Source organism: Microtus oregoni, unplaced genomic scaffold, assembly GCF_018167655.1.
Source record: "Microtus oregoni isolate MIOR12 unplaced genomic scaffold, Mior012 000031F_ref0000149, whole genome shotgun sequence".
NCBI lineage: Eukaryota > Metazoa > Chordata > Mammalia > Rodentia > Cricetidae > Microtus > Microtus oregoni.
Genome location: NW_024543090.1, coordinates 3,396,112 through 3,408,203, shown reverse-complemented (window position 1 = coordinate 3,408,203; position 12,092 = coordinate 3,396,112). Strand labels below are relative to the sequence as shown.

At 43.1% G+C, this 12,092-nt stretch overlaps 1 protein-coding gene across 1 annotated transcript; it reads right to left on the bottom strand.

The window, feature by feature from the left end:
* Positions 1-2,437: 2,437 nt before the first annotated feature.
* On the bottom strand, positions 2,438-4,364 carry LOC121465472 (60S ribosomal protein L8-like). The gene is made up of 2 exons (XM_041678704.1): positions 4,248-4,364; positions 2,438-2,955 (listed from the first exon to the last, which is right to left on the bottom strand). Exons 1-2 carry the CDS (start codon positions 4,362-4,364, stop codon positions 2,473-2,475), a joined length of 600 nt encoding a protein of 199 aa, XP_041534638.1. The 3' UTR covers positions 2,438-2,472.
* Between the last annotated feature and the right edge of the window lie 7,728 nt (positions 4,365-12,092).

Genomic DNA, 12,092 nt, shown 5'->3' with positions numbered 1-12,092 from the left:
TGAATCAACAGTCCGTTTCCCCACCTCCATGGCCTATGTAACAGTTCTAAACTAACTATAAACATTCAGCCTTTGCGTCATCAAGTTACAGCCGTTCGTTCAGCTTAATTGGAGTCCGCCTTGGTTTCCCAGGTTACAATAAGATTTTTACAATCTCTCACTTCTTTTGTCTCAGAACAGAGCTTAAGCTCACAAGCAAACAAAAAAGGAGGCGATGGTACAGCCATTACTGATGGGAATGACAGAAGTCCTAAAGCCAGCACAGCTGTTTGGCAAAGATGAGCAGCAAAGTTGAGGCACAGGTAACGGCTGTGTTGCTGCCCCTGGTTTTCATCTCCACCTGTTGCATACTTGAGAGACTTTTAATATTTGGACAATTTGGGGATATTGGGTTCATGGAAAATTTCTTATGAATCATTTATACCTTCTCCCAAGAATGCTATTTCTATGCTTCCCCAGGATGGTACTGAGCATACTATCCCCTTTTGCCTCACCCCACTTTAGGGAGATGCCCTTATCTACTTGAAGGTCTTCCTTATGCCTTGGAGGCTGTGACACACATGAATCAGAGGTCTCTTTATGAAGCTATAACAAATTTTTGAAACATCTGTCCCTTTACAGGAACAAGATAATGAAAACAAAGCAAACTTTAAAATGGTCAACAAGATTTGGTGGGCTAGAGGAGTTGGCCACAGTTCGGATTGCAAGTCTCTTCAACACTCTACACCCAGGCAATTGTGTGGCATACACAGCAACAAAGTTAGACTAACTGAAGCTACCTCTGTCCTACACAGAGACTTATACTGAGGGGCAAAGAATGATGTAGACGATGATAAAAGTAATATGAAGATATAAATTATAAGCATTGTATTATGCCAGAATTTGAATAATAACTGCAGCAGCAGTTATTTCTTGGGCACTCTGACCATTAAGAGTTAATAATACACTGCTTGAGACATGGCAGTATGCCCAGGATGACTTGAAGATTGTTTTGTTCTAATGTCCTTGTTGCCACAAAAACAACAGGCCTGAGAACAGGCTGTCATATGCTTCTAGATTCTTAAAAATTGGGCTATGGGGTTAATGAGTAAAAATGATAACTCTGTTTATCAGTGATGTCAAAACTTGAGAGAAAATGATGGGAAATAATAACTCTGTTCCATCATAGTTTATTAATGATGACTAAAAGATGAGCAAAAGGAAGTGAAACACTTGTCCAAAAGCAAAAATGATGTGATCTGTGTTTTGGAACAACATGAGAGTATCCCTACCTACTAAATTCTGTATAAATGAAGAAGAACTCTGGATGCCAGTCAGTCAAGCTGCAAGATTCTCCCAGCCATCATGGCCTGGCTTGCTTCCTCCCCTCTCCAATTCCTTACATCCCCTGCTGGGACCTGCATCTCCACCCAGGATGTGCTTCCTCTCTGTCCATCGCCGAAAATAAAACTAAGAAGTGTCCTGTGTTTATTCCTTCTGTTGCCACTTTTGCCTCCATCCATCTTCAGACCCTCATCCAGAGCTGCACGCTGGGAATAATTCTCATGCTTTCTTTATATGGGAATCCCCTCTATCACCCACTATCATCATCCACTAATTTTTGATTTCTTTTTCTAAATTAGTTTTATATTCCCATCTCCTAACTAGAATGGGAAAAGTTATCCATGATCTTAAAATTCAAGGGAAATTTTTTATCTTCTTTTTGCCCATCCCAATAATACAGCATTCCCCTCTCCCCCTTACATATCCACTCTTGGCCCAATACAGCATCCCCTCTTAGATAGCTACTTTTTGGTACCAGCTATTCTTTGGACATTTCCTCCTTCTTCAGTACTTGCTCCCTCTCAGTCCCCTTGTTGTTAAGCTCCTTCTCTTGATTTCCCCTTATTGTTTATTCTCCTTGATTTCCACTGGGCACACAAGGTTCAGGTCTGGAAGTCTCTCCACTGTCTATCTGTCACCTTTATGCTCATGGCTTTCAAGCCAAGTTCATGTGTCTGAACTATCTGCTAGCTGTTAGGAGGCTTGCTCAGGTTATAAGAGGAACAAGAAGAAAAAGAATCAAGGAAAGTAACCCGGTACATATCACATGCCCTACTGACATACTTAACATGATTGCATAATTTATCTTGTATGATGATGGCCTATTTGATGTACTTAACATGATTGCACAATTTATCTTGTATGATGATGATGTGGTGTGTGTGTGTGTGTGTGTGTGTGTGTGTGTGTGTGTGTGTGTTGGCTGCAGGTGCACACCTGCCACAGAGCATGGGTAGAAGTCAGGAAACAACTTTTGAGAGTTGTTGGTTCTGTCTCTCCATTGCCATGATTCTGGGAACTGAACTCAGGTCACTGGGCTTTCAAGGCAAGCCTTTGTACCTGATGCACTTCTCACCAACCCCTACATCAGACTTTTAAAGTTTTTTTTTTTTTTTTTGCCAAAGGACATACTTTATTAGCTCCTGAGTTCTAGTTCTCCTTCTCCTGTACAGTTTTGGTTCCACGTAGTCGCCCAGTCTGGCGGGCAGCAATGAGACCCACTTTGCGTCCAGCAGGGGCATCTCTTCGGATAGTGGACGGTTTGCCAATGTGTTGATGGTTACCACCTCCGAAGGGATGCTCTACAGGATTCATGGCCACACCATGTACGCGTGGCCAGCAGTTCCTCTTGGCCTTGTACTTGTGGTAGGCACGGCCAGCCTTCAAGATAGGCTTGTCAATTCTGCCCTCACCAGCCACAACACCAACAAGAGCTCTGTTGGCTGGGGAAATTACCTTCTTGGACCCTGAAGGCAGCTTCACTCGCGTTTTCTTGGTCTCCAGATTGTGGGAAATGACTGTGGCATAGTTCCCGGAGGCTCGTGCCAGCTTGCCTCTGTCCCCAGGCTTCTCCTCCAGACAACATACGATAGTACCTTCAGGCACGCTCGCCAAAGTGGTTTTTCGTGATCCCTACCGGTTTAAGAAGCGGACGGAGCCGTTCATCGCCGCAGAGGGAATCCACACCGGGCAGTTTGTGTACTGTGGCAAGAAGGCCCAGCTGAATATCAGACTTTTAAAGTTTTATCCCTGTTTGTGGATGAGGAACTGGAGTCACAGCAGGGTTTTCCTCTCCACCCCCTCAATGATCTTTCTATATAGCCCCATGCTTCAGTATCGGCGTGACTTTTGTGGTGCTCTGCCTCGAAACCTACAATTGATAAATAGATCTAGAATTTGAGACTAAGTGATTGACTAAGCAACCCATTCTGTGTATCAGATGGCAAATGAAGGCATAGCCCTGCTTTCCAGTCCCCGTTTCTCAAGACAGAAACCAGAACATCAACCTTTGTTTGACTCCCAGTCCACTGTCCTCATTTAAGCTATCGCTATCTGAATTTCCTGACCATTTCAACCCCCCAGTGCACTTTTCCTTCCATTTCTTTTGTCCTTCCTCAGCCCAGAGTTGTTTAACCTTAACATGATTGGCATTTTTGGTTAGTTAATTATTTGGTAGAAACTCTCTTGTATACGGCCTCTAGACAGTAGGTGCCAATAGCACCTGATAACTATTCCCATCGGTTTTGTTTGTTTCTTTCTTTGTTTGTCTCCAGACATTGCCAGGGCTCCCTAAAAGAATTAAGACTCACTAACTGTGGTGATTTGAATAGGAATGGCCTCCATGGGCTTGGGTATTTTAATCCTTAGTCATCAAGAAGTGGTACTACTTGAGAAGAATTAGGAGGTGTGACCTTGCTGACTCTCTCTTGCTGCCTGAGGATCCAGATGTAGAACTCTCGGCTACTTCTCCAGCACCATCGCCATGCTCCCCACCATGATAATAAACCAAACCTCTGAAGCTGTAAGCAAGGCCCCATTAAATGTTTACTTTTATAAGAACTGCCGTAGTCATGGTGTGTCTTCACAGAAATAGAACACTGGCTAAGACACTAACGTGTCCAAAGCTCCATCATCTCTTTCTGATTTACGCTCTAGTTCTCTACCCAACTTTTGGCTTCTACACTTATTCCAATTTTTAGTTTATTGTCCATAAAATAAATAGAAAATAGAAATAAGATTATATTGCTCCCTGTTTGAAATGCTTAACACTTTCCTATTGAATTCAGGAGGAAAATGTTTACGGGAAAACACCAGATTTCCACTAATCTTTGTGTCGTCTTAGATCTGTCAGATTTACCTCTCTCATTCCCCTTTTTTTGATTCACTTTGCTCAGTTCCTGGAATCAGTTGAGCTTTCTACCAACCTGTCTTCCCTCATCTAGGAAACGGACTGCCTCTTTTTCTTCATAAACAGGTCCTCTAGGTACTATAGCTGTCCCATACGCATTTTGTAAAACTGGCTCCTGGCCATTGCAGGTCATTGCTTTAGCGTCAGGGTCATGGGCAAACTTTTTCTAATCAGCACACCCAAATGTTTCCCTCTGCACCTATCTCTTTATTCCCATCAGCCTGCAGTGTGTCCTATTTCTTTTCATACCCTCTCCATTAGAATTAACAATAGCCTTTGCTTTTATTTGCATGTTTTTCTCACAATTAGCCTGTGAAGCTTTGATCATGCTCAGTTTTGTTTAGCTTGGGGTTTCAGATCCATTGCATAGATGCTCAGCAGGTCATTCGCTGAATGATTTGAAGTTTGTATGGCACTTAGAATTTAGAGTGGGAATTTTTTTCAGAGGTTTTGGAAAGTCCGTTTGTTGATGGAATGCAGTCTTGGGAAGAAGGATGTGAGTAGAGGGGAAGCTAGCCGCAGCCAAGATTTCATCAGAGCTGGAGTAGTTTATCCTGGGGAAATTGGAAATCCTTGCTGGGCAACCCCGTGCATCCCCAAGCCAGAGCTGTGAATCTACCAGCCACAGGCAGGCTTCTGGCTTTGGAGCACAGTTACCTTCTGCTGGAGAGGTCTTGGGTAGTGTGGTTTACCCTTTCAGTTTGTGGCTGGAATCTGGGGAAAGTACCCCCATTAACAGTCCTGTCGGGCTCTTAGGCAGGAGGCTAGGAAACAGGAATTAAGTGCCAGCCCTTTGGAGTAGTTTCAGCAGTCAGCAGTTGTGGTTTCTGAGAAAGGGTTCCCTTCCCAGAACCAGTTTAAGAAGCAGAGAAAGGCTGCGGCCATTATTAATGTGATTTTGGTCTTGCAGTAGGTGCAGCTGCATCTTGATGTCTGTACACGCAGATATTCCTTTCTGTTAATGATCTGAGCATCTACAAAGCTCAAGATCCTCTAGACATATGTAGCCCAACCTTCTCGGTTTCTGGAAGGACACTGAGGGCCCTGAGAATTTGGCTTGTCCACTCTCACATTAGTTGATGGAAGAGTTGGATTCACATAGAACTCAACCTTCTTCCCCCACCTTATTGTTCTAAAGGCTCCTTTGGAAACACAGCTTCTGCCTGTGTTTTTTTGTAGGTGAGGATTCAGAGCTTTTATTTTGGGTGTTCTGGGTTCGATGAAATGTAGAAAGGCCATTTTTTGCTTCCTTCCGAAAAGGTCATGGTCAGCAGAAGTCATAGCTCCAGGTGAAAGGCCAACTTGGTCCCCTGACCCTTGCCTAACCCTGTATGGCCATCTGTGTGGTTTCTTTGATGTTGTATTGAACTTAGCAACCGACAGACAGCTGCCAGAGCACCTCCTGGTATCTGCCCTTTGTGCTCCTGCCTCAGCCACCCACCAACCTCCCTTTTGACTCCAGACCCTTTTCTGACCTGGTTCTTGCTTGTTATATATACACAGTAGCCATTCTTAAGACCTGGGTATCAGCTAACCCATTGGAGTGTTTCCAGAATGTTCACTTGTTGACAGGAGACTGCCCCAACCCACCAAGAAAATACAAAATGCCAGGCTGATTTATCTTGCTTGTCTGCCTCCCCTACCCTGGAGATTCTGAGAGCTCTGGCCATCCAGCAGAGCAGGGAATCTTAACTGTTTTCCACTTGTGATATCTTTTGGCCCAAGCAACTTTTGTGTAAGCTCAGGAGTACAGGTATATATACTAGGCATATAAATCACTTACTGACAGTAAATCATAAAGAAAATTTAAAAGTAATTATTTCACATGAATAGAATTTTACCATTTACTAAAGATGGCTTAAAATTTACATGCTAATGAGGTGGACATGCTTGCCTATTTGGCATAAAGAATTACATCTTGGATGGAATTTGATGCTTTAGGACATAGAACGGCATCAGTGTTCTTCACGGTTGGTTGCCGTTTTGGTGGTATAATCACAGATGCTGAGAATATAACTCCATAAACGTGCGGTATAAACTGGCAGAACAATGCTTGGAGTCATTTTAGGAATTGTTAAAAATCCTATCCTAATCCCAATTAGGATTTTTTTTTATAAAATAAATCTCACATCAGAGATCCAAACAGAAGTTCTTCAGAAACCAAACATCCAAATTCAATTATATGAATCGGATATTAAACACTGAGGAATAATGGCAAGGCAGTATAAAATCTTTGTTTTTTATAAGTAAACAGTTACATTTCTGTAAGACCAGAAAATGATCCTAGGAGAAGCCTGCAGTTCATCATATACAAATGTCCTGAGTCTGTGCCAGGGCTGTGAGCTGTGCTGGTTTGCACCGTGTGATGTGATGGCCCACACACTGTGGTGTGTACGGTGGGTGTTCAGAGTCATAGGGTGAACCGTGGCTCAGCATCGTCAGAAACACCGTGGATTTGCTGTGCATTTGGTTTTGAATTAACTCTTGTTTGTGACATGTTCAGACACCTTTGACTCTGTGCCAGAGTTTTCACAACTCCCTAAATTCTGTTACATGACCTCACATAAGAAGAGTGGCCTAGAAAATAAGGGCATTTAAGGTGGGCAAAAATTCTTTTTTATTATAGTTTTTGAAAAATATTTTGTAAGTCATGTTTTTCTTGGAAGAAATATACAAACATCTATTTATTGAGAAGCGATAGAAGAAATGCTATATTCAATGTGACAGAATTGGCCAAAGAAGGCCAAATCATGGATGAAGTGAGGACTATACAACTCTAATTAGTCTTAATCAATAAAGAATCAGGAGTCCGATACTGGGGGAAACCCTGAAATATCAGAGAACCTGGAGCAGCCGTCAGTTGTTTCTACCTCTCTCCTGTCTGCATCTAAAAGGGGCTGAGATCCTGTCTACACTCTACCTAGTCACTTCCTGTGTCCACCTCCCTATTGCTGGAATTAAAGGCCTGTGCCGCCACTGCCTGGCTCCTTTGGTTAACTAGTGGCTAGCTCTGCCCTCTGTTTACCAGGCAAGTTTTATTTGTCAAAGCACAAACAAAATATCATCCAACATTTGAGCTAAGGCTTTTTCTTATGTGCAATACTTGTCTTTTCAAAAGAGGGTAGGCGTTAGACAAGTTACACAGGGGATGAAGAACAGAGTTGGGTTTGGGGGCAAGATTGTAATATGGCATGGGTACTTCTGTTTTTTGGTTCTCCATCATTTAACCCCCTCTTTTGGGAGATTTTCCCAAATTATTGATCTTTTTTGTACTTAGAACCCACTGGTCATCTCTTCCTGTAGAAGTTACAAAGGGAACTTCTCCCTTCAGAGTTCTGGCAGCATAGGCTCGTGAGCTTGTCCAGTAAGATGTTTCTGTATGGGACTTGAAACTTTTCACATATGACATAGGCTGGGGTGTGCATAGAGACAGGCCCATCATAGTAACAGTTTGGGCAATGGTAATGGTGACAGCCGTAGGAGGTGATGGCTGTAGTAACGGAGACAGCTGTAGCAGGCCTTGGACAAGGTCTTCCTGAGAAACGATGTTCATTTTGCACGTTGTCCCTGAACTGCTCTGCATGTTCACTCATCTGGTGTAGTGTTGATTCTGTGAGTTTCCCTAAGTTATTTCAATAATTTTCTTTTCAAATTTTATTATACTTCTTGGTGTGCATGCATATGTGCGTGTTGTGTGTGTGTGTGTGTGTTCCAAGACCTATGTGTGGAAGAATATGGTAACTTGTTGGAGTCATTTCTCTCCATCAACCATACATGTCACAGGGATTGACCATAGACCCCCAGGCTTGGCAGCAAGTGCCTTTGCCTGCTGAACCATCTCTCTGGTCCTTTTATTTTATTTTCACTTACTTTAAGCTACAGTTGATTTCTCTAGCTGGTTCTTATACATAACTGGGTGAATGAGGTGAATTATCCTTTCTAGACTTCTACTTGGGTCACTAGATATATTCAATGGCATATGGTACGCAAGCAGCTTTTTCTGCATCGTGGGAGAGTGGGTTAAAGAGGAGCTATGTAATCTATGCTCTCAGGAGGTGAGAGGAGTATGGGCATTGGTGATTGTGTGTCGACAGATTTGCATGGCCACAGACATAATGCTTATTGAGTAAATGAATGAAATTCCTCCTCTCCCTCCGTCCTCCCCTTGATACAGGTTCTTACTCTGTAGCTCAGAGTGGCCTCTGTAGTAATATGAGCGGCGGGGCTGCGTCCCCAGCACCCCGGCTGCCTGGCTAGCTTATGCCCCGAAATAACAACACACAAATTGTGTTCATTTAAACACTTCTTGGCCCATTAACTCTAGCCCTTACAGGCTAATTCTCATATCCCGATCAACCTACCTCTAATAATATGTGTAGCATCAGTATTACCGGGAATGATTCAGCATGTCTGACCTGACAGCTTGCTTCATGGCATCTGGCTCAGAGAGCAGAGCTATCGCATCTGCCAGGGAGAGGGGAGCATGACCTCTGTTCCAGAAAGCAGAGCTGTCGAGTCTGAGCTCACTTCCTCTTCCTCCCAGCATTCTGTTCTGTTTACTCCACCCACCTATGTTCTAACCAATAAAATGGGCCAAGGCAGTTTCTTTATTAGCCAATGACCTTCCTCCATCAGGCCTCTATGTGCTATGTAGCTCAGTGTGGCACCGAAGTTTTAGTGATTCTCCTGTTTCCTGCTTTTGCCTCTTGAATGCTGGTATGGTAAAGATGTTCCAGCATACACTGCCAGGAAATGTTTGAGACAAATTTGATTCATTTTTGAGTTTCCTGTCCAGGTAGATGCATGTATTGGTGTGATGTTAGGTATTCATTTGTGAATTTCTTATTCCATTTAAGTAAGAGTCTATGATCTTATTTAACACAAAAATTCTATATTAGCTGATATATTCCCTGCTATACGGGGGGGATAGGATCCTGGATATTTTGATTTTCTAAGTTCTGTCTTATTTGGATGCTCTGGGAAAAAGGCATCAGAAGAAAGATTTGTGTCTGGTTACTCAATCATTGTGATTGTCTAGACAGGGCTTACATAATATTCGTGGGCCACTCCTGGAATGCCCCTGTACTGCTGAGAAAGTGTCTGGAGTCTGAAGCTCATTTTCAGATGGGATTAGATGTTTGGGAAGGCCTTAAAGATTAGATCCTGGATGGACTTGATGAGAGAAGGCATGCAACTGTTTACATTTAACACGATGCTTTGACCTTCTGCTTGTCCGCTCCTTCCACATTCGAGTCTCTTCTCTTTTTCATAGGGAAAGGAACAGAACTCAGTTCACCTGACTTAGAGAAACTCTCAGCTCTGCTTTCAGATGCATTTCCCCAGCCCATTTGGTGAAGAGAAGATGGAATTCATGGTATTGTCTTTTTCGATACCATTTCTCTAAGTCCATTTCCTTTGCTGGCCAAAAGTTTAAGAAGCAGAAAAAACCAGAAGGATTCCTTAGGCTCTGCTTTTCTCAGAGGACTGAATTAGAAGAGGGCCGCTCTGTCAACCCCATCCAAAGCCTATGGCTAGGAAGGCCATAGGTCCTAGGGGCATATACTTCTGATGTTTCATTAGGTGGATATTTTGTCAAATTGTCTTCTAAATATTTATGTTTATGCCCATATGTATGTTCATGCTGCTTTCAATCAGAGTCAAGAAGCTGTCCCTACCTCCCAGGGGACAGTAGTTCACAGTAATTCAGAGACTTCTAACTAGTCAAAGTGCTGGGAATAAGGAACTGTTGATTGCTCAGTTCTGAATGGAACTTCTGTATCATCCCCTCCAGGGCCCAGGGAATGTTGCAGAATTTGCTGTGAAAAAAAAAAATTGTTAAGATCTGGAGGATGGGAGGAGTGCTATAAATCAGTCTTCCGGGTGTGACATGACCGTTATACATCATGAGTTTACAGCTGAATGGCTCCCTCCACAAGACCTGCACAAAGAAAGGCGAGCAAGTTGGGTGGATAGAGAGTCAGCTGGAGTGGGGAAGAGACAAGAGATGATAGTGTGTATGTGCGGGTGAATGTGATCACACTGCATTATATACACGTTGTATACATGAATGAAATTCTTAATTGAAAGGCATGAGCGAGTCGGAAGACAGGGAGGGGTTTCCCGGTAAGAGCTGTTTGCATCCATGGTGGCCCAGACCGCCCGAGACCTGCGTAGAGACAAGGCTGCAATGGCAGTGTTTTGGAAACTGTGGTAGGAAGGAGTCAGTGACTCAGTGCTTGCTGCCCCCAGAAAAAGATATTGCTCACCAGGGAGGCTTCGGACAAAGTCTGCACACGCATGTGGGGTGGGGCTGGGAAGACAGATTGGCCTCTGGGAATCTAGAAGAAGAAAGTGGGGGAGAGAGATGTAAGTGAAGGAAAGGCGGGGAAACACACTGGGGAAATAGGACCGAAAGAGGGGTTCTTGTGGCCGGAAGAGCCGGTGAAACAGAACTCCTGTGTCACTCTGAGAGCAGAGGGGCATTTGTGAGACATGTGGGAAGCCCATGGGTGTTCAACCCCCATTGTCATGCTTCCAGTTTTCATTTCTTTTTTTTTCTTTCCAACACATGTAAAATGATTGCAGCTTAGAGCAATGCTATTTTGGTAACCATAGGGGTATACTTATTGTCCGAGTTTAGGGCTGAGCCAAACATAGCTTACCTGGAAAGTGTTCTTTATTTGTCAGCAGTCAGAATAGAAGCTGAGTCACAGCTGGTTATGTCTCAGACTTCCTTATTTCCTGGCTGTTGGTGATCTTCACTTTTGTTTGTCTGGATCTTGAAACACCCCATCTCTCTAGCCACTCACCCTGCTTGAGAGGATGCCCTTGGACAGGTCTTTCATGAGATCTTCCAGGCAGCGATGGGTTTGTTTTAATGATCGATTTTCAACATTGAACTGTATAGCATTTCCCCAACTAACTGTCTGCAAGCCTTCTGGTCCATTTCAAACAGTGGCAAGTAATTTGGATCTAGTTTGGAAATTTCATCTATCAGTAAACTGGGTTCATTTGTGTTTAGAAGGAAGCCAGGGAAAGAATCCATATGTTTTGGGGGAAAGCCTTTATCCCTTCTCTTTTCAACTTAGTAATCAATTATAATGTAGTCACTCTGTCTCCATGCCCCATCCCCAGTTTACAGATGAGGGTGGAGGCTCTGACATTGGAAAAACGTGGTGAGATGGATCCATAATATACAAGATTTGAGGTGATTCCTTCATTTACTAACATCCTTATCACAAAAAACAATGAGACTCCACCAGCGGAGGAATGGCTATCCACAAAAAATAAGTCAAGATGATCCTTTGATAGAAGAAAAAGAATCACAGCTTTTAAAATTATATTTAGTTTTTATCTTATCCTTTTCTATTATCTATTTGTATTTGTATAGATGCTATAATGTCCATCATATATTAGTATATTGATAAACTATGTTATCTATTCTCTCTCTCTCTCTCTCTCTCTCTCTCTCTCTCTCTCTCTCTCTCTCTCTCATAGTTATCTGTCCCTGTATTGAGTAGCTTTCTTAGAAGCTTAAACTCTTGTGAGATTCTTAGCTGGGTCCAGATGTGAACTAGGAACTGTGTTTATCTGTTCTTCTGGTCTCACCAAAGAGCCTTTCTTCAGTGCAGTTCTACAGAAACTTCTGACACAGGGGACAAATGAAGAGGGCTGAGTGTGGGGGTGGGTGGGAGTGGGCTTGCCCTCTGTGTTTTCTTTTGTTTGTTTTCCGTTCTGCTGTTCAGAAACCACCATGGTAGCTTCTCAAAGACACATCTTTGGAGAGTAAACTGGTTCAGGGCTTGGAATCAGAAAATAAGACAAGACCTGGTTTGACTGGGGGTGGTGGTGCACACCTTTA

Excerpts from the sequence above, each read along its gene's own strand:
- LOC121465472 (XM_041678704.1), bottom strand. The coding sequence starts at position 4,364 with ATGACCTGCAATGGCCAGGAGCCAGTTTTACAAAATGCGTATGGGACA. Across the intron at positions 2,956-4,247 it reads TCCTAGATGAGGGAAGACAG|GGATCACGAAAAACCACTTT; the intron begins GTTGGTAGAAAG and ends TTAAACCGGTAG.